The sequence below is a fragment of the Rhinatrema bivittatum genome, chromosome 2 (assembly GCF_901001135.1).
Source record: "Rhinatrema bivittatum chromosome 2, aRhiBiv1.1, whole genome shotgun sequence".
NCBI lineage: Eukaryota > Metazoa > Chordata > Amphibia > Gymnophiona > Rhinatrematidae > Rhinatrema > Rhinatrema bivittatum.
In genome coordinates this window covers 29,840,027-29,863,187 of record NC_042616.1, presented here as the reverse complement: position 1 = coordinate 29,863,187, position 23,161 = coordinate 29,840,027, and the positions used below count along the sequence as shown (strand labels likewise).

At 45.6% G+C, this 23,161-nt stretch overlaps 1 protein-coding gene and 1 long non-coding RNA gene across 2 annotated transcripts in view; one reads left to right on the top strand and one right to left on the bottom strand.

Moving 5' to 3' along the window:
* Positions 1–23,161, top strand: part of LOC115085891 — a 318,986-nt gene that overhangs the window by 26,991 nt on the left and 268,834 nt on the right. The window lies entirely within an intron of this gene.
* Positions 1,675–21,164, bottom strand: LOC115085858 (zinc finger protein 431-like). Its single transcript, XM_029592369.1, is given in 5 exon segments — positions 1,675–2,103; positions 2,105–4,353; positions 8,277–8,396; positions 17,271–17,397; positions 20,927–21,164. Coding segments are annotated over 5 exon segments (2,745 nt in total). The 5' UTR covers positions 21,116–21,164; the 3' UTR covers positions 1,675–2,043.

Here is a 23,161-nt window from a genome sequence, read left to right as displayed (position 1 = left end):
CTGGTTAACTACAGCCGGCTATCTCTAGGACAGGTCTTTGGCCAAACCAGACGTAGCCGCCTAACTCAGCTCCTCCCAGTTATGCCTCCAGAATGCCCCTAACTTAGCCAACCAAATTCTAGCTGGCTCTTTTATTAGCCAGCTAAGTACCCAAATATTCATTTAGTCATTTAACGTCTAAGTTAGCTGGCTAAATGCTTTTGAATATGGATCTCTATGTGTTATGACCCGGCCAAATAAAGATCTAAGATTTTTATCCATTGCCTTTTGAAACTTTGCCTTGGATATAGTTCTTCTTTCTCTGATTTTTTGGCGGGCTCTCTGTGTATCCCAGAGATGTAAAAATGGAGTTTCTAGCAGTTCATCACCTCCTTTCTGTCTTCAGGGGTCAACTTGGTAGTAGATAATCATTTTAATTTGGTCATTAGCTTCTGTAGTTTCTTGGCATACTGAGTCAGACCAAAGGTCCATCAAGTCCGGTATCCTGTTTCCACAGTGGCTAATCCAGGTCACAAGTAGCTGGCAAGATCCCAAGAGGTAGAGAGATTCCAAGCTGCTTATCCCAAAAATAAGCAGTGAATTTCTGCAACTCCACATTAATAATGGTTTATGGACTTTTCCTCCAGGATCTTGTCGAAACCTTTTTTAAACGCAGCTACACTAATAGCTTTCACCACATCCTCTGGCAATGAATTCCAGAGCTTAATTATGTATTGTGTAATTTCTCTTACTAGTTTTAAATGTATCACCTAGTAACTTCATTGTGTGTTCCCTGGTCTTTGTACTTATTGAAAGAGTAACCAACTGATTAAATGTATATAATTTTTGTATCACAGGGACAGGGCAATCAGAACACTTCGATTCAGAAAAAGATTTTAAAATATAATTTATTCAGCTGTTTATAAGAAAGTCCAAGACAAGTGTTCTGGGAGATGCAATATGACTGCCCTCTATTAGTAATAACTTGCATCTCAGTGAATCTCTGACATGCCCTGACTTATATAATCAAAATACAACATTCCCGAAGCTTCCAGAATGAATGACGTAACTGCCCAAAGATTTCCTTACAAAAAATACCTTATGCTGTTGTCATGACAATCTATCATGTATAGGAAATGCTTGTGATGACACCCCCCATTCAATTGTAAAAATCATTCTATACTAGTCTTCCCTGAACCATCCTCCCATCATACAAGTTCCTGTATCACTCTGGCTTTGATGCAATGTATTCTTCTGTTCTTCTTTTGATATTCTTTAATTGTGTAAACACATAGCAAGTCTGTGGTTTCAATAGGAAACTCAGCATGAATTCCGTTTCTTGGCACCAGGATTTAATTAAAACTGTCACCTCAGGGGCATCTTCATTCACCTGGCTTCTGTTCGTTGAAATAGGCATCTGTAAGACAAAAGCCTGCATCCTGGACCCAGATGTCATTAATGTCTTCCTGGCCTGTAATTATAGGCTTTGCAGAGCCTGCCAGTAGGTCGATCTCAGGGATATTCTGCAAGTCATGCTCAGAAAAGCACTCAGAGTTCATTCACCTCTGATAGGCCACAATACAGCAGAGGCATCTGGGAATTCTTGGTTATCTGCTCGGCCTATTCTTCATTAACTAGTACCATTCCACTCATTATTTTATAGATCTCTATCATATCTTCCCTCAGCCGTCTCTTCTTCAAGCTGAAGAGTCCTAAACACTTTCTTCACAGGGGAATTGTTCCATCCCCTTTCTCATTTTGGTTGCCCTTCTCTGTACCTTTTCTAATTCTGTTATATCTTTTTTGAGACGTGGTAACTAGAACTGCGCACAATACTCAATTAACAGCTGTTCCAGGTATGTTATCTTCACCTGAAGAATCAGCACTATCACTACCAAGGGTGGGCACCTATTTATCCTGGGCAATGTGTAGCCAGAATGAATTTTTCTTTCTTATTCCAATCATACTTCAATAGTAGTCACCTAGGTGAGATTTAATGTAGGTATTATGCAACAGAGTCACTACATGAAGTAACCCAGCAAGACTTGGTGAGAGACACTCCATTCACTCAATCTGATGCTCTCCTCTGTGGATTCTTTCATGCCTTTTCAGTGTTGATTTACTAAATGAAACTTTTATCACACTTAGTGCAGGTAAAAGGTTTCTCTCCGATGTGGATTCTTTCATGCCTTTTCAGTTCATATTTCAACCTGAAGCCCTTATCACACTCCTTGCATATAAATGGTTTCTCTCCTGTGTGGATCCTTTCATGTCTTTCCAGGCTCTTTTTAAAAAGAAAGCTTTTATCACAGTCAGTGCATGTAAATGGTTTCTCACCCATGTGGATCCTTTCATGGCATTTAAGTTCTGATTTCCATCTGAAACTTTTATCACACTCCTTGCATGTAAATGGTTTCTCTCCTGTGTGGCTCCTTTCATGCCTTTCCAGGCTGCATTTAACATGAAAGCTTCTATCACACTCAGTGCATTTAAAAGGTTTTTCTCCTGTGTGGATCCTTTCATGGCATTTTAGTTCTGATTTCCATCTGAAACTTTTATCGCACTCACTGCATGTAAATGGTTTCTCTCCTGTGTGGATCCTTTGGTGCATTTTCAGGTTTGATTTACAATTGAAGCTTTTATTGCACTCATTACATACAAATGGTTTCTCTCCTGTGTGGATCCTTTCATGCCTTTTCAGTTCTGATTCCCAAGTGAAACTTTTATCACACTCACTGCATGCAAATGGTTTCTCTCCTGTGTGGATCCTTTCATGGCATTTCATTTCTGATTTCCAACTGAAACTTTTATCACACTCATTGCATGCAAATGGCTTTTCTCCAGTGTGGATCCTTTGGTGTATTTTCAGGTTTGATTTACAATTGAAGCTTTTATCACACTCACTACATGCAAATGGTTTCTCACCAGTGTGGATCCTTTTATGTCTTTTCAATTCCGGTTTCAGTCTGAAGCATTTGTCACACTCTGTGCATGTAAATGGTTTTTCTCCTGTGTGGATCTTCTCGTGATTTTTCACATCCACTTTCATGCGGAAGCTTTTATCACACTCGGTGCATTTAAATGGTTTCTCTCCTGTGTGGATACTTTCATGCTTTTTCAATTCAGGTTTTGAACGGAAGCTTTTATCACATTCAGTGCATCTAAACGGTTTCTCTCCAGTATGGATCCTTTCATGCCTTTTCAGTTCAGATTTCCAAATGTAACTTTTATCACACTCAGTGCATGTAAACAGTTTTTCTCCTGTGTGGATCCTTTCATGCATTTTCAGGCTGTTTTTATAACGGAAGCTTTTATGACACTCATTGCATGTAAACGGTTTCTCTCCTGTGTGGATCATTTCATGACTTTCCAGGTTGCATTTAAAATGGAAGCTTTTATCACATTCAGTGCATGTAAATGGTCTCTCTCCTGTGTGGCTCCTTTGATGAATTTTCAGCTCCGATTTCCAAATGAAACTCTTATCACACTCAGTGCATGTAAATCGTTTCTCTCGTCTGTCAATCCTTTTATATTTTAATTCTAAATTTTCACAGAAAGTTTTATCGCACTCGGTACAAGTAAATGCTTTTTCTCCCTTATGCTCCAATCTTTTATCATACTCTATACACATGAATGGTTTCTCTCCCTTGTGCATTTTTTCATGCTTTTCCAGGTCTGATTTTTTACACAAACTTTTATTACACCCCGTGCTTGTGAATGATTTCTCACTTCTGTGGATCCTTTGATGCATTTTCAGATGAGATTTCAGCCTAAAGTTTTTATCACACACTGTACATGTAAATGGTTTGTCTCCCATATGAATCTTTTGGTACACTTTCAGTTCGGATTTCCCACTGAAACTTTTACCACATCCTGTGCAAGCGAGTCGTTCCTCTGCCATGTGCATTCTTTGATAGCTTTCCATTTTTGATTTCCAATTCAAGCCAGCACAGTTGGTACATGTCAATTGCTTTTCTCCTGAGTGGATCTTCTGGGGCACTTTCAGTTGTGATGGATAAATGAAGACTTTATTATATTCACTACATGGAAAAGGTTTCTCTCTAGTATGAATCTTATTTTGAAATTTTAATATTACTTTACTTGCACATTCACTGCCTAAAGAGAGTCTCAACCCAGTATATTCTCTCAGGTGATGTGTACTTTGCTCACAGGGAGTCACAGTCTCAGTGGAGTCTCCTGTCGGATTTCTCAGCCTTGCCTCTGCCTTGCACTGATTCCAGCAGTTTTCCTCCCAGTCACAACATGGGCAGGTTTCCGCTCCATCTTCCTCTGATACAGTTTTAATCACTTCCAGATGTTTAGTGGGGTCCTCAGGATGCGTCTCCTTGTGTCTTCTCTTAGACTCATCCACCTCTGGAAAATAAAATAAAGGGCAGACATTACTTGATGTCAGGGAGACTCACAGTGTTAAAGGTGAGGGTTTTCTCAGCATTAACCACCTCAGAGGGAACGGGGCGAAAAGCAGCCACGTCACCTCCTTTCGGCAGTATTCTGGGATGAAGTAGAGAACATCTCTGGGTCTAGGAAGCCAAAGGCTCAACATCTCAACACCGTCAGGTGTATAAAATTCTCAGAATGTTGCTTTATGTAGCTCATAGAAAACTAAAACCACATTGTATACTAACTCATATTGTATTTAAATAGCCCTGTGATGACAGCACTCACTTCAGAATATTAATGGAGGTCTTCATACACCGATACCGTTAATCATGCAAATGTAGTCTTTGCTTCTCTATAATCATTGACCTCACCTGAACTTCCTTACCAAAAATGGACAACAGTGAGCACGTCTTAATTTTAAATTACTTTTTTGGGGCACTTTTGTCATATTTACCATTAAATAAAAGTGTATATCAAAGCTGGGACGTCTTGCTGTCTCCTTCAGTGAAACATTCCCCAAGTGATATTCTACGTTCCAGTACCAGAACCCGATGCGGACCCCTGGAGCAGATCATTTTCCAAACGCGAAGCTACGTCAGGCTCTGAGAGCAGAATGAGGAATATCGCTTGGGGACTGCTTCACTGAAGGAGAGCAGAAATGAAAATTATTACTTACCTGCTAATTTTCGTTCCTGTAGTACCATGGATCAGTCCAGACAGTGGGTTATGTCCCCAGTCCAGCAGATGGAGTCAGCACAAGCTTCGAGGGGGCATAACCATATATACCACTACCCCCTCTGCAGGAGTTCAGTATCGAGTATATCAAAGCCCGAGTAGAAAAACACTCTGGATCAAGTTTGCTTAACCATGCATTGAATAACAATTGTAACATCAACAATTAACTGTAGATAACCAACCAACTTGTAGGGAGTTGTGAAGCAGAGAAAAAGGAAAAACTGTGAGCCACAGAACACTGCTATAAAGAGGTAGAGTAGAGCTGAGCAGGACGAAGAACCCAAACGCGGTGGGCGTCTGGACTGATCCATGGTACTACAGGAACGAAAATTAGCAGGTAAGTAATAATTTTCATTTCCCTGTACGTACCTGGATCAGTCCAGACAGTGGGAGGTACCCAAGCTTCCCTAAATCGGGTGGGGGGTCCTGCGAGGCCTGCTCGGAGAACCTGCTCGCCAAAGTGTCCAGAAACTGAAGAGGCGAGGTGCAGGCAATAGTGCCTCGAGAACGTGTGCAATGATTTGTGGGGAATTATGAGCTTGCCAGCAGGCCATGTCAGGGTTTAACACTAACTTCCCTTCTCCCTGGCCTTTGCACTGAATGAAGCAACACTAGTGCTTAAACCTCTCTGCCTAAGGAAAGGATACCTGACTGTCACGTATTTCTCTAGCTTATAATTAACCCTGATTGCCTGAAAGAATAGCTAGTTGCCACGTAGTCAGATGCAGGATAAAGACAGGAGGTATAGGATTCAGCAGCCAATGAAATGATCCGTACACACCCCCTGAGCCAAGCCAATAGTGTAGTGACACGTCTGTATGCTATGGGGAGAGGAGCCAATGATGTGATGACACATTGTATGCTATTGAATGTATGTACAATAAAAAGGGGACCCACGGGAGTGGTCCTTCCCTTTTCCTGCCTGCCATGAATCCTGCCTGATGTGTCTTCATTGCCTCAATATCTGGTGATCCCCGCGACGTCATAAGCTCCCTGCTCACTCGGCTGGAACAGCCTAGGTAGCTACCGCAACAGCAGACGTGCTCCCGCAAGCGTAAGTAATTTTTCAGCAAGTCTGCTCCCAACAATCGTGAGTATGGGGGGGAAACTGTCAGCTAAGCAGACGTGTCATGCTAGAAAGCTGCAGAAAATAATTAAGAATCATTATTTCATCACCAGGGGAAAAATAGCACAAGTCAGGCTAGGGGATTTAGAAGAATTGATAGGTGAAATAGCTTGTCGTTGCCCATTTTATCCAGAGGCGGGAACTCTGGACATCCAAGATTGGATCAAAATAGGCAACAGTCTTCATACACTCCCAAGAGCCCCCATAAGGCAATTATTACTCTGGCAAAAATGCACAGAGGCCCTAGAACACATAGGGACAAAAAGTCTAAAAGCACCATCTCCAGTTCATGTGCCCTTAGAAGCAGACAGTAAAGAAGCAGGCAGAACGCCCATCAGTACACTCAATCCACATACCCTTCCCCCAACCTTATCCACAAACTCCCTCAGAGACAGCAAATTCTCTGTATCCGCAGCTCCCCATACCCACACCCATGACACAGCCCATTCACACCTCCCCGCCTTCTTTAGAAAAACAGCCCTTGAGCACAATTAAACCACAACCTGGCCTGTGCATAGGGTTTCACCAGGAACAGCAAAAAGGAAAACTTACAGGAAAAGAACTATTAGAAGGACCTCAAGCCTTTCCCATCACAGAAAGGACCCATGAACTAGGGGGGACAGAATATGAAATAGAACATCTGGGGACACACACTCACAAGGCACCGTCCCCTACCATGGCTCCTGTGGCTTCCTCTGCGTCCACCTCAGAGAAAAAACCCCAGGAAACTAAAGACACTGAAATCAGAGAAGCTAGCCTCCCTCCACCTTGCCCGCAAGCCCTTCCCCCACCAACCACCAACTCCCTGTACCCCCAGTTGCCATTGCCTGAGACAGTCATTGATTCTGCATCACCGATTTGTCCAGGTAAATTACCATCTCAAACCGCTGCTCCCTGTAAACAACTGAATGGAAATCTTACAAGGGAGGAATTATTGGAAGGGATTCAAGCCTTTCCCATTACAGAAAGGACCAAAGAACTAGATGAGACAGAATATAGTTGGTCCGCCCTTCCCTACAGTGTTCTTAGAGAACTCTGCACAAGTATCAATAGACAGACTTACTAAAATGAATAAGGGACTGGGGGCACCCAATGGACCCTTAATTGCCTCCCCAGAATGTGTGGGGTAGGACAACTCAGGAAAAGTTAAGTGAGCCCCAGTGGACGATGGTTTTCCTAAGTGTGACAGGGGGCGTGCACAGCTGTTAGAGGGTAATTCACTCCGTGGCTTAGGGTCTGCACCTCAATGCTATCCTCTGTTAGAAGAAGAAATGAACAGCCACAGTTCAAGGCAGGAAAACAGGAATGGAGATTTGCTTCCCCAGGAGGTACCCCTGGTAGGGGCAGGGGCTCAACCTAGGAAGGCTGAACTGAGAGGGAGGAGGGTAAGTGAAGAGATATAAAGGAGAACCCACAAGGAACACCTTAAAGGATTAGCATCAGCTATCCAGCCTGATCCACCTTAAGGGACACCCAAGAGGGGAAGCCAAGACACAGGGCACTTCCTTGGGGAGAGGAACAGCGAGGCCCTGGGGAAGAGGAGAAGGCAGCTCCTGCGCTAAGACTCTCAGTTTGTGATTGCTGTACCTTTTGTTTTAAAGCTCCTGAGGTAAGCAGTCCTTATTCTGCCTGTTTTCTCTTGAGCTGTAAATGATAACATTTTCCTGTAAAGAAAAGGTCCGGAGTCCAGACTGCTCTGTCCGTCAACAACTGTTCACAAGTTATCACCGTATGTGAATATGGAAAATAACACAGACACAAGCACTGCCTGTCACAGAAACCCTGTGAGTGATTCCAGAGATCTGCAGAGGAGCTTGTGAAGGGGTCTCTGCACTTCCACTCCCCAGCTCAGCAGTTTGACCCCGGTCCCTATCACAGTATGAATGTGAATAAATGACCCAGACACAAGCACTGCCTGTCCCAGACACCCAGTGAGTGATTCCAAAGATCTGCAGAGGAGCTTGTGAAGGGGTCTCTGCACTTCCACTCTCCAGCTCAGCAGTTTGACCCCGCTCCCTCTTATTCCTGCACTCACCTGAGCGGCTGCTTTTCCCAGTGCCTCCTTCCTCTGATCCCGGCTCATCCCTGATGTACGGCTCTTCCCCTCGCTCAATGTGGGATATAATCTCAGGGGTGATGGTCGGGGAGCCTGTTCCTGGGGTAAGAGCACTGCATTAGGTTTCTCACAGTCACTCAGTATAATATCACTGCTCATTTTCTGCAGGAGGATTGCACTGAAGGGAAAGATGCATTGAAAGAGACATTCAGATACCTTGTGGGCTGCACCAGGGCCCCAGAATGGAGAAATTGCTTACCTGATAATTTCGTTTTCCTTAGTGTAGTCAGATGGACTCAGGACCAGTGGGTTGATGCTCCCCTGCCAGCAGATGGAGACTGAGCAAGCTGACAACACAACATATATAACCCTGCAGTGACCCCAACCTGCCAATATTCTCTTCAAAAGCCACCGTGGTCAGCCTAGAAAAAATGTGATTAAAAACAGATAACCATTTCTGTACTCAACCAATAATAAATGCTGAACTCAAGTAAGATTCTAGGTACCCCAAGCTAGGGACTGGATGAACACTTACCAGTAATTCCTTGGGATCTGTATCTCCCCAGGAGAATAACTGAGACAATCAGGAGGCAGCTGAGGGCGGGAAGCTGAGTCCATCTGTCTTCACTAAGGAAAACAAAATTATCAGGTAAGTAATTTCTCCATTTCCTAGTGTGTAGCAGATGGACTCAGGACCAATGGGATGTACAAAAGCTACTCCCGAACGGAGTGGGAGGCTGCCCGTGGTCCAATCAAAACCGCACATGCAAAGGCTGCGTCCTCCCGGGCCTGCACATCCAGAAAGTAAAACCTGGAAAAGGTGTGTAAGGAGGACCACGTCGCAGCTCGGCAAATGTCAAACGGGAGACAACGGACTAACCTCCGCTCATGACACTGCCTGAGCTCTAGTCGAATCAGCATCCACATACATTGCCATGACCACCTCCTTAATCCAGCGAGCTATCGTAGCCCATGAAGCCAGTTTGCCCTGCTTCCTTCCACCATGAAAGACTCCACAATGGAACCGGCAACTGCAAGGGATGCCGAAGGAGCTTCACTCCCTTCAAGAAATGGGCCACATCAGGATGGGACGATAAGGAGTCACCACTTACCGTGCCTCTGAAACAGGCAAGAGCTGCTACCTGAACTTTCAAGGAATTAAAGGCCAATCCCCTTATTCAGCCCATCCTGCAAAAAATCTAGAATAAGTGGGATCTTAAATGAACGAGGAAGAACACCGCGCTCCTTGCACCAGGCCTCAAACACTCTCCAAACTTGCACATAGGCTAGAGAAGTGGAGCACTTCCGAACGCGAAGAAAGGTAGCAATCACTGCAGAAGAATATCCACGCTTCAACAGGCGAGCCCTCTCAAAGGTCACACTGTAAGACAGAACCGAGCAGGATCCTCGTGAAGAACCGGCCCCTGTTGCAAGAGATCCACGCGCAGTGGAAGACAAAGTGGGTCTCCCACCAGGAGTCTCCGCAAATCCGCATACCACAGATGCCTGGACCAATCCGGAGCCACCAGGAGTGCTAGCACCCTGTGGATTTCGATTCTGTGAATGATCCTGCCCAGCAAGGGCCATGGAGGAAAGGCATAAAGCAACTCGTCTTCTGGCCAGACCTGTACGAGAGCATCGATGCCCAGGGACCATGGATCTCTCCTCTGACTGAACAATTGAGGAATCTTCGCACTGTGGGAAGTCGCCAACAGATCTAGGGATGGATGGCCCCAGCAATCCACTATCAGCTGAAACGCCTCGGTGGACATCACCCATTCTCCAGGGTCCAGACTCTCCCTGCTGAAAAAGTCTGCTCATATGTTGTCTTTTCTTGCGATGTGAGAGCCCAAGATCATCTGAAGATGTCCTTCCGGCCATTCCATAAGTTGGTCTATTTCCTGCGACACCTTACTAGCTTTTGGTTCCTCCCTAGCGACTGATGTAGGCCACTGTCCTTGCATTGTCTGACATCACGCGGACCACTCGACTCAGTAGTCTCTGGCTGAACTGCAAGCATGGCAACCTGACCGCCCGCCCTTCCAAGCGATTGATGTTCCAGAGAGCCTCTTCAGCCGTCCAACGTCCCTAGGCCGTCAGTTCCCAACCCTGGAGATTCACATCTATCGTGAGCAGCAACCAGTTCGGGGAGGACAAAGAAACTCCCTTTCTTTGATGAGCCTCCTGCAACCACTGCTGGAGGCAAAAGCAGATTTCCATCAGCACGTGGAGCCGATAGTCCTAAGACTGCAGGTTCCAATGAGTCAGCAGTGAGTGCCCTTGCCCATGGCACACTTCCAGAGCTGCCGTCATCAAACAGAGCACCTATAGATAGCTCCACGCCATCGGGCGGATAGTGTTCACCAACTGACGCACCAGAGACATCTACTTTTGGATCCGTGCGTCTGGTAGAAAAACCTTGCCCAACCTCATGTCGAAACGAACTCCCAGATACTCCAACGGCTGAGAAGGCCGGAGAATGCTCTAGGCCAGGTTCACCACCCAACTGAGCTCCTGCAGCAAGGAAATCACCTTGCTGGTCATTAGACTGCTCTCTGCCAAAGACTTGGCTCGAATCAGCCAGTTGTCCAAGTATGGGTGAACCAGGATCCCATCTTTTCTCAACGATGCTGCCACGACCACCGTGACCTTGGCAAATGTTCTGGGGGTGATGGCCAGACCAAAGGACAGCGTCTGAAACTGATAATGATGACCCAGTACCACAAAGCGTAGAAAGCATTGGTGCTCCAAATGGATGGGAATATGAAGGTAAGCTCGGATAGATCCAGGGAGGTCAGAAACTTCCCCGATTGTACAGCCACTATCACAGATCATAAGGTTTCCATAAGAACATAAGAATATGCCCTACTGGGTCAGACCAAGGGTCCATCAAGCCCAGCATCCTGTTTCCAACAGTGGCCAATCCAGGCCATAAGAACCTGGCAAGTACCCAAACACTAAGAAGATCCCATGCTACTGATGCAATTAATAGCAGTGGCTATTCCTTAAGTAAACTTGATTAATAGCCGATAATGGACTTCTCCTCCAAGAAATTATCCAAACCATTTTTGAACCCAACTACACTAACTGCACTAACCACATCCTCTGGCAACAAATTCCAGAGCTTTATTGTGCGTTGAGTGAAAAAGAATTTTCTCCGATTAGTCTTAAATGTGCTACTTGCTAACTTCATGGAGTGCCCCCTAGTCTTTCTACTATCTGAAAGAGTAAATAACCAATTCACATCTACCCGTTCTAGACCTCTCTTGATTTTAAACACCTCTATCATATCCCCCTTTAGCCGTCTCTTCTCCATGCTGAAAAGTCCTAACCTCTTTAGTCATTCCTCATAGGGGAGCTGTTCCATTCCCTTTATCATTTTGGTTGCCCTTCTCCATCGCAATTATATCTTTTTTGAGATGCGGTGACCAGAATTGTACACAGTATTCAAGGTGCAGTCTCACAATGGAGCAATACAGAGGCATTATGACATTTTCTGTTTTATTAACTATTCCTTTCCTAATAATTCCTAACATTCTGTTTGCTTTTTTGACTGCTGCAGCACACTGAGCCGACGATTTTAAAGTATTATCCACTATGATGCCTAGATCTTTTTCCTGGGTGGTAGCTCCTAATATGGAACCTAAGATTGTGTAACTACAGCAAGTGTTATTTTTCCCTATATGCAACACTTTGCACTTGTCCACATTAAATTTCATCTGCCATTTGGATGCCCAAACTTCCAGTCTTGCAAGGTCCTCCTGTAATGTATCACAATCTGCTTGTGATTTAACTACTCTGAATAATTTTGTATCATCTGCAAATGTGATTACCTCACTTGTGTATTCCTTTCCAGATCATTTATAAATATATTGAAAAGCGCGGGTCCCAGTACAGATCCCTGAGGAACTCCACTGCCCACCCCCCTCCACTGAGAAAATTGTCCATTTAATCCTACTCTCTGTTTCCTGTCTTTTAACCATTTTGTAATCCATGAAAGGAGATCGCCTCCTATCCCATGACTTTTTAGTTTTCTTAGAAGCCTCTCAGGAAGAACTTTGTCAAATGCCTTCTGAAAATACAAATACACTACATCTATCGGTTCACCTTTATCCACATGTTTATTAACTCCTTCAAAAAAGTGAAGCAGATTTGTGAGGCAAGACTTGCCTTGGGTAAAGCCATGCTGACTGTGTCCCATTAAACCATGTCTTTCTAGATGTTCTGTGATTTTGATGTTTAGAACACTTTCCACTATTTTTCCTGGCAATGAGGTCAGGCTAACCGGTCTGTAGTTTCCTGGATCGCCCCTGGAGCCCTTTTTAAATATTGGGGTTACATTTGCTATCCTCCAGTCTTCAGGTACAATGGATGATTTTAATGATAAGTTACAAATTTTTACTAATAGGTCTGAAATTTCATTTTTTAGTTCCTTCAGAACTCTGGGGTGTATACCATCCGGTCCAGGTGATTTACTACTCTTCAGTTTGTCAATCAGGCCTACCACATCTTCTAGGTTCACCGTGATTTGGTTCAGTCCATCTGAATCATTACCCATGAAAACCTTCTCCAGTACGGGTACCTCCCCAACATCCTCTTCAGTAAACACCGAAGCAAAGAAATCATTTAATCTTTCCGCGATGGCCTTATCTTCTCTAAGTGCCCCTTTAACCCCTCGATCATCTAACGGTCCAACTGACTCCGTCACAGGCTTTCTGCTTCGGATATATTTAAAAAAGTTTTTACTGTGAGTTTTTGCCTCTACAGCCAACTTCTTTTCAAATTCTCTCTTAGCCTGTCTTATCAATGTCTTACATTTAACTTGCCAATGTTTATGCTTTATCCTGTTGGATCCTTCTTCCAATTTTTGAATGAAGATATTTTGGCTAAAATAGCTTCTTTCACCTCCCCTTTTAACCATGCCAGTAATCATTTTGCCTTCTTTCCACCTTTTTTAATGTGTGGAATACATATGGACTGTGCTTCTAGGATAGTATTTTTTAACAATGACCAAGCCTTTTGCACACTTTTTACCTTTGTAGCTGCTCCTTTCAGTTTTTTTTTCTAACTATTTTCTCTTTTTATCAAAGTTTCCCTTTTGAAAGTTTAGCACAAGAGCCGTGGATTTGCTTACTGTCCCCCTTCCAGTCATTAAATCAAATTTGATCATATTATGATCACTATTGCCAAGCGGCCCCACCACCGTTACCTCTCTCACCAAATCCTGTGCTCCACTGAGAATTAGGTCTAAAATTGCTCCCTCTCTCGTCTGTTCCTGAACCAATTGCTCCATAAAACTGTCATTTATTCCATCCAAGAACTTTCTCTCTCTAGCATGTACCGATGATACATTTACCCAGTCAATGAAATCTCCCATTATTACTGCACTACCAATTTGGTTAGCTTCCCTAATTTTTCTTAGCATTTCACTTATCAGTCTCACCATCTTGACCAGGTGGGCGGTAGTATACCCCTATCACTATAGTCTTCCCCAACACACAAGGGATTTCTACCCATAAAGATTCAATTGTGCATTTAGTCTCATGCAGGATGTTTATACTGTTGGACTCTGCCATCCCGGACATAAAGCGCCACACCTCCTCCTGACTGCTGCTCTCTGTCATTGCGATATAATTTGTACCCTGGTATAGCACTGTCCCATTGGTTATCCTCTTTCCACCATGTCTCTGAGATGCCAATTAAGTCTATGTCATCATTCACTCCTATACATTCTAATTCTCCCATCTTACTTCTTAGACTTCTGGCATTAGCATACAAACATTTCAAAGTTTGTTTTTGTTTGTATTTTCATTCTGCTTTTCAATTGATAGGGATAAGTTAGAATTTTTTTAACTCAGGTGAGTTTTTAATTACAGGCACTTGGACTACTTTTCTAATTATTGGAACCTCACTGCATCATTAGTATCCTTTAAAGATACCTCTCTCCGAACCATGCGCTGCTGAGTGACTGTCGGCTTTCCCCTTTGTTCTAGTTTAAAAGCTGCTCTATCTCCTTTTTAAAGGTTAGCACCAGCAGTCTGGTTCCACCCTGGTTAAGGTGGAGCCAATCCCTTCAGAAGAGACTCCCCCTTCCCCAAAAGGTTCCCCAGTTCCTAACAAAACTGAATCCCTCTTCCTTGCACCATCGTCTCATCCACGCATTGAGACTCCGGAGCTCTGCCTGCCTCTGGGGACCTGCGCGTGGAAAAGGGAGCATTTCAGAGAATGCTACCCTGGAGGTTCTGGATTTCAGCTTTCTACCTAAGAGCCTAAATTTGGCTTCCAGAACCTCCCTCCCACATTTTCCTATGTCGCTAGTGCCCACATAGGCCACGACAGCTGGCTCCTCCCCAGCACTGTCTAAAATCCTTTTTAGGTGATGCATGAGGTCCACCACCTTTGCACCAGGCAGGCAAGTTACCAGGCGATCCTCACACCCACCAGCCACCTGGCTGTCTACATTCCTAATAATCGAATCATCAACTATGACGGCTGACCTAACCGTCCCCTCTTGGGCAGTAGCCCTGGGAGACTTGTCCTCAGTGCGAGAGGACAATACATCACCTGGAGAGCAGGTCCTTGCTACAGGATCACTTCCTGCTACAAACACACTAACTTCTTATTAGCTACCTTACTGACTGACTATTTAAAAATAAACAAACTAACTTCTGTTTATTAGCTGCTTTATTGACTATTAAAAGCACAAACACACTAAATAATATACCCCAATAGTTTACTTCTCCCCAACACTTTTAAAAAAATATCCCAAGCAAAAACCTACTGATTCCATTTTCTCAGCGGGAGCACTGAGAGGAGAGGATCACCTTGCTGGTGGCTGAAAGGAGTCACCCGCAGATGACGGCTGATACATTTGAGGTCCAGGATAGGACGAAAGGAACCGTCCTTTTTTGGGTACAACAAAATAAACAATGTTCCTGTCAAACAGGAATATGTAGATAGACTTCCGTCAGATTGAGAGACGTGAGGAATTCTCCTCTCTGAAATGCCATATAATTACGTAGCGTAGAGTTTCCATCAATCCAAAGGAACCCTCTTCCTTCTTGGGAAGAGCAAACTAAATAGAACAGCACCCTGTATTTTTTGCGATCTCAGAACTCGAATTACGGCCTTCAGGTTTATAAAGCCTTGTTAACGTAGTCCCCACTGCCACTCTCTTCACTAGAGAACCGCATGGAGACGCCATAGACGCAACCAGAGGAATTCAAAAATGGAAAGAAATTCTAGAGCAGAGCCATTTCTCACCGCCTCCAGGACCCACAGGTCCGTCATCATCTGGGCCCACCTTTGCTAAAAAAAGCAAGATAGGTGGGAGTCTATCTCCGGATCCAGTAGGTGAGCCCCCACACCTCCGTTGGTAAGATCGAGATGCTCCGGTCCCGGAGCCTGCATTCTTATGAGGCCTCTTGGGCCAAAAGGACTGAAATCTTACGAAGGGACGAGACTTTTGAGCAGCTGCTCCTCTGCTAAGGACAAAACAGACGGGAAACCCTGGAGCGGGCTTTCGCCCCAAAAAGAAGGCACCGCCGCTTTGCCTCTCTTCCAGCAATCGGGGACTCTTGGATTCACCCCCATTCATTCGCCATCTTCTCCAGTTCACTCCCGAACAAGAGGGAACCCTTAAAGGGTTAACTGAGTAAAATCTGACTTAGAAATCGTATCCACTGACGGTTTCGCGCTCACAACAGGCGCCTTGCCGCTATTGCGGAAGCTGCAGCCCCTACGCACCAAGCCACGGCCCGTATCGGCTAAAACTGCAGCTCCTGGTTCCATCAGTGGCTATCGGGTCCTGCTCCTCGAGTCTCCTGAGAGAGACGCAAACCTGCCCAAGCTACCCAGGCCTCAACCCTCCTATCCTGGGCATCCTCGACCGGGAGGCTCTCTAAAAGCGCACACACCAAGGCATCAACCTTCGGGAAGCGTAAATGCTCCCTTGCCTTCGGATCCATCGGGGAACAGACTCGACAAAGTATTCACCCCCCCCCTTTAAAGTTGGGGCGTTCCACTCAAGGTCAATTAACCCTCGAATGGGCTCCAGAAGGGGGAAAGAAACAGGACACCTCATGACCAAGATGGGGGATCTTTCGTTTGTAATCCTGCAGCATCAGCCCCCGGCCACTCCCGGCGTTCGCAGGGTCTGCGTCAACCGACCGGGCAACGCATCTTTGTGAAAGAGACGGGAGCAGAGTCTTATACGGTTCCAAGGCAGGCGGAAATGTATCCCTCTTCCAAAAAAAACAAATCCGAATCCCCACCGGAGCCATCCAATAGGTCGTGGTCCTCTTCAACATCCCCAGGGACAGCCCTCTGTGGCGCTTGGCCCAAATGAGACGGCAAGCGGGACGCGTCCCCTTCTTACTGGGCTGCTTCGGCCTCCACTGCATGCCCCTTTCAGAAAGGCCTGCAGCCCCCTGGGAAAAAAACTCCACCCAGGAGAAGGAGGATGAATCCATACCAGGGCCGCCCCCCCCGGTCCCTTCCCATTGGGAACACGCCTCCTCCTCCCTCTGGGTCCTCCACCAGTGAAGGGGATGCCCCAACGGTGCCAAAATCCTAAGCAATAAATTGCATTGAGCCTGCAGACAGTGCAGGCCCAGGCGAAGGATTGCTCTTATATGGCAAGCTGCACAAATAGCTTAAGACTTTTTTTCCTTGGCGCCCTCCTGCACGCACCACCAACGCATGCATTGGGCGTACCTGTGCAATTATGTGCTCAAATCCAGGCTGCGTGCCTGCGCATCTACTTTAAGACCCAGAGCGTGCAGGAAAAAAAATGCCCACCGCGGCCTATCACGTGGCTGCGATGAAGGTCCCAGCGAAAGCTGCTCAACCTGCCAACCCTGCCCGCCCTCACCTTCCGCTGACTCCCCCAGAGGAGAACACCCAATAACGAAATAATCTTCTGTTCTCTCCCTCCCAAAAAAGATACATTTCTTATAAAATGATCCTCCTTACCCAATGAGCTGAGGGTCTGATAATTCTCCTTCATCACCTCCCTGTAAAGCTCCTTCTGCCCTTCATCTAAATACCCCCACTCCTCCTGGGAGAAATAGACAGCGACGTCCTCAAAGGTCACTGGTACCTGAAACACAAACCAGAAACTCTCAGCACCTTCTGCATCAGGAGACCTCCCCCAGTGCTGGGACTTGGCAGGGCAGGGGAAGGGGTTTCTGGGTGCAAATAAGTCACAGTCACATAACGCACAGCAACTGGGATCCAGTTACACACAGAATCTGGGACTCCATGTTTTACTTTGAGTTGCTGTGGGTCAATAGACATTTAGAGCCAACAGCTGTGGAGAAAAACTTCTTTTTTATTAAATGCTACAAATAATAAGGCGGCATACCTTATGGAGTGAGAGGCAGAGTGCCACACTAGACACACATTATTAAAGTTCTCTCTCAAATGATTTGATTGATAAGAAGACATTATATGTAGGACTTACATTGGTGCATTTCCAATCCCTAAACCAATACCTGCGTTACCCAATTGTCAGAATATTTCTATGATTGGCTTTTTACTAGAAACAATCTGAAGGCTGTATGTAGATTCTCTCTTGCTCTACATGCAAATTCATCCTCACTTTGCATGTAAAATGCCATCTAAGGGCCTGAAGTGCCAGCACGACCTTAGTGTTTCAGAACATAACTTCTGCACCAGTAACATTTCAGCTTATACAGCACTTCTTCCATTCTGCGGTGCTAGCAAAAGCAAAGCAAAAATGCAATAGAATACTTGTTACTAATTATAAAGCTACTTATGATCAAAAATAAAAAACCTTAGGAGAACAAGAATAATGACTTCTCGTGTGAGCTGTCTAAAAGTGTTTCACTGCTCTTTATTACAAGTCAGGCCTGTAAATGTGCCTTGTGCACCCATATCAGAGTCACTCCTGATCTCTCTCCTTAAACTCAGGAGAGTCCCAGTGAGACCCAGGTCTGCTTAGGGTTCCATTAGAGTCAGGGCTGACTCTGCAGTCTTTGTGTTTGTATAGAAAGGACAGGATCACAGTATTTAATACCTGTCATTATGAAGTTCTCCCTTTTGTTTTTTTTAAACACTAATGTTGTAATTAAAGGATATACAAAACATAATATTATAATGAGTGAGCAGGTATATGCATCAGAATCCCCAGCAGCAGTTTCCTTAACATTTATTAGATACAATGAAAGGTTCCACCATAAGAAGTGATTATTTTAAAGATACTGAGCTTTCTATATCTTTCCTTAAAATATCAGCTTCTATACTCCTTGATCCTGTTGCCTTTCTGTTTAGCAGCTCCCTGTTTTTATCTTTTCACATGAGAAGCTGTTCATAGGGTTTCCACCTCATTCTCTTGCTTGCTTACTACCAGCTTGGCATTTCCTTGACCTCCACCCCCATGCTTCATCCAAAACATCACTTAGTAATAATGTCTTTTTCCACCACTGCTGTAGCCACATGACAGATCCCACAACTATCAATCCTGTTGTCTAACTCTTAGGTTCCCACCTCTGCTGCAGATGCTCTTCCTCTCTGCTGCCGTCAGTCTCCTGCCCTATGTAGCCGCCTTCACAGGCCAGTTTCCACCCCCACTTCTGCAGCTGCTCTTTACTGCCACCAGTCTCTCCTGCCTGACCCTACCAGCTACTGCCGACACAGTGGCTCACTGTAAACAAAGACATTTGGTTTTGGCTGAAGTGGAAGAGGAACAGAAGGCTGACAGCAGCAGCTGGTAAAGCAGGGAGGATTTACTGGCAAGCTGGAGAAAAAATGAGAGGAAGTCTATATTGCAGGATAGGGACACTGAGTAGGCAGGAAAAAAGCAGAGGGAAGAAGATTAATGAGAGAGGAGAGACTGCTTGGTTGGAAGAAGACTAAAGCAGGATACTGGAGTAAAATGAAGGAAGGGGGAAAAGGACAGATTGTGGGACAAGTGCATAAATATTTATTAACCAGATAGATAAGAAGTGGAGAATCCAAAGTCTATTTCTTGCAGATAGCGACACGAAACAGAATTTTGTTTTGGGATTTGCCTGTTGGAGACAGGATCCTAGACTCGGTGAACCATTGCTCTGACCCAGCCTGGCATTTCTTATGTTCTTACAGGTCAATGTAATAAAGTGCGCCCAGCCTAATGCACAGGTTAAGACGTGATTGGACGTGCAATAAGGGGATTAGTGCATCCAAAACACATGCCCAAACAACTGCTTAGCTGATAGGGCTCATCACATGTAAATTCCATGTAGATGAGGCTATTAGCTATTATCCCCTGATGCAGAAAATCCCCCAGCGCCCAACGCACACTTGTTAACATGGCAAACTTAACTCCAGCCCCGGAGCTGGAGTTAAGTCATTCTGTTAATGACAGTATCTCAGGTCTCCTTGAACCCCTCTGCATTCAGGCTAAGCAATGAGGAAAATGAACCAGAGGAGAGCATCACTGTCACGCTAAACCTGCTGATGTATAGAAAGGAAGTCAGCAGTATCATAGGAAGGAAAGGAGAAACAGTTATAACAGAGCTTTCCAAACTGTGTGTCGGGACACGTTAGTGTGTCGCCTGCAGTGTGCAGGTGTGTCGCGCAAGCCCGGTCAACTCTGATGCGAGTTTGGGCTTTTTTTTTTCTAGAGATTCACTTTTTTTTTTCAGTTTATGGGTTGCTTATTATTGGGTGATTTTTGCTGTCAATCACGTTTTTTGGGGGGGCTTGGTGGGTGGAACGAGCCCAGCCATCCTTGCATTGGCTGCTGCTGCCGATGAGGCCTGGCCATGAGGAGTACTGACTGCAAGCAGCAGTGTCTGGTGATCATGGAAGGGAGTGAAGCACTTAACTGGCAACAATCAAAAAGATGAGGTACATGAGTGTGGGGGCCAGACATGTGCTGGGGGGAGAGAGATGAGTGAGTGGGGGGCAAATGTGCTGGGGGGACAGACATGTGCTTGAGGGGGAGAGATATGAGTGTGTGGGGGCCAGACATGTGCTGGGGGGAGGAGAGAGATGAGTGTGTGGGGGACAGACAATTTGTTTTATTATTGTTTCTCATAAATTATAACAATAACATGAATCTTGGAATATATATTTTTAATATAAATTTAAGGTTTTCATGAGATAGGTTGTGTCGTGAAACATTTTATTTATGTATATATTTAAGGAAACATACATAAATTGTCGAAATATGTTTCGTTTGTTTAACCTTTAACCTCTGGTTTACTAGTAGACTGAATTACCATGTCGTGAAATTATGTTTGTCTAAAAAGTGTGTCACCAACATGAAAAGTTTGGAAAGCTCTGAGTTATAAGAATGAGAGGACAGCAGAGCTTGGGTCACTATCTCCAGAAGGCTCCAACCCCAAAGGTTCACTACAATCACTGGATCTACTGATGTGGTCTTCAATTTGGGATAAAACGGATGCATTTGAGCACTAGGGACATGCAATTTTTGCTTAGCGTGTCTTTTTTTTTTTTTAACACAGCAGCTCATTTTAATACAGCATTGGGCACCTAGGAGAGGCGCCTGTGCGCCCGTTAGGAAAAAGGGCGCTCAATACGAGCGATTTACCGCGAGTCTTATTGCATCAGCCCCTCGGTGATGATATCAAGAAGGCAGGAAGCTGGAGGCAATCCCCTACCTGAGCAGAACCTCCTGCAGGCATTTTCCTCTCTGCTTTTGTTGCTTTCAGGATTAGAAAGGAATTGGGGGCTCTTTCTCGCGCTGCAGAAGAGCTTAAGTCATTGCCTCTTGCACTTCTAGGGGATTTAGAAAAATTGAGAATCAGAGCTCTGGCTGGGCTCTTCTGACGTCCGGATGCTGAAAACATGAAGATTGGTTCCCTCTCCTGCCAGGCACAGACTGATGATATCACACAGGGTGAAATGTACCCTGCGGGCACATACTGATGACATCACAGCGGAGGAGGTGTTTTACACTCAGGGCCCAGGGTGATGACGTCACAGGGGGGCGGGGCTTTACTCTGAGGGCAGACGGAACCAGTGCGGCTAATCTAGAGATTTTCTCACGAGATTTGGCGACTTTTTCATCCGGACGGAGATTTCAGAAACGTGAATGCAGCAGGGAGCTGCTTTCGTTAGGATCTTTTTCTGCTTTTGGGTTTCTGCCCGCCGTCAGTCACTCCAAAGCATTACTGTTCACTCCAGTTCTGTTCAAAATAAAAGATTTTACTGAAACTGGTGGCTGCAAAACACAATCCGCCAAGGAACAACCTTGGGTGGTGCACCACAGAAAACAAAAGTCCAAAACCATGGCTGTCTCTTTCCGTTCACACATATCCCCAAATGGGTAGGTTCTTGGGGGAAGGTACCTTTGCCCAGATCGATTATAGACTCCAATTTTTATTCTTCCAGAATATTTCTGACCCGGTCGCCTGGACAGATCTTATCAACTCAGATACTGGACTTGGTCAGTTATTATGCCCCAATGGACTTTCTTTAATTAGATTTTAACTCCCCGGTGTCTAATGGTGATGGCACTGTTGCGTTTGTGCCTGTTCTCGCCCTCGCTCCACCCTCTCTGCTTTTGTGGCGACTCCCTTCGGGTCTGACGGACAGATGCTGCCGCGGCTTCTCCTCGCCCTGTCTTCCTGGAATCCCCGGGCTGGCCTGACGCTGCGGATCCGCCATGTTCCTGATGACTAAGGGCGCGCGCACGCGTGCACTCCAGAGACATACTGGCAAGGGCGCGAACCTCGGGGGCGTCCCCCCCCCCCCGTAATGACGTCATCCGCTTCCAACTTAAAAGGTCTCTGTTTGCTACTACAAATCGAGTTAGCAAGGGGGTATACTTCTCTGCTGCTCTGCCTCCACAAACTTACCAAGGGGTACCTACTCCTCGGGGCCCCGCTCTTGCTTCTTGATTTCAGACTGCTAAGACGGCATCCGGTACTCGCTCCTCGAGGGCCTACGACCCTGAATGCTCAGAAGACTCCTCACTGCCTGGAAGCGATCGCAGATGTGAACACTGTGAGTTCTATTACAGAAAGGAATCGGTAATCGCTACACGAGGTCCTATGTTCCTAATCTATGAAGATCCCTTCAGTCTAAGACGTTATCGCAGGTACGGAGATCGTGAGTTATTATTGCAGATAGGAACCGGTACTCACTCCATGAGGGCCCATGTTCCTAAAACCCTTCACAGACTCTCTTCTATCTCAGAAGCTATTGTATAGCTATATCTGGTACATTACTACTTCATATTGCAGATAGGAACCGGTACTCGCTCCACGAGGGCCTATGTTCCTAAAACCTTCCATAGACTCTCTTCTAATGTTAGTACTCTGGTAGGAGTCAGGAGTAAGCAATCCCATGCTCTGCACCATGGATCATCCCTGGACTGTGATAGCCAACTCCGGGGAGTGCCCTAGACGCATTACTCCAGTACCCACCTGTCCCTGGTGACTCGGACCACTGGAGGAGGAGAGGGGTGGGCCCCCCGACCATCACGTAGCCCCCTTAGACCCCCCTGGAGCTCGAGGGGAGGCTTTATCTCTAACCCAGCCCTGTGCCGCTCGAAAGGTCTGTCTCAGCCGGGGCCTAACTCCCTGACTACCCGGGACTCTCACTTGTATAAACCCTCTAAATTCCTTGGTCTTTTCTTTAAAGGGCCTTAAGGGACCTTTGGGCCTATCCTTGGGGAGTCTCTGTGGCTTTGAATCTATCAGGCTCTTCACTAGTGCTTCTAAATCTTCCCCAAAGAGGAGACGCCCTTTGAAGGGCAGGACGCTCCGCCTCGCCTTCAAGGATGCATCCGCCGCCCAACGTCTGAGCCACAAAAGCCTCCTGGCCACCACCACCACCACCGATGCCATCTGTTTGGCTGAGGTTCGAATGAGATCCCACACTGTGTCTGC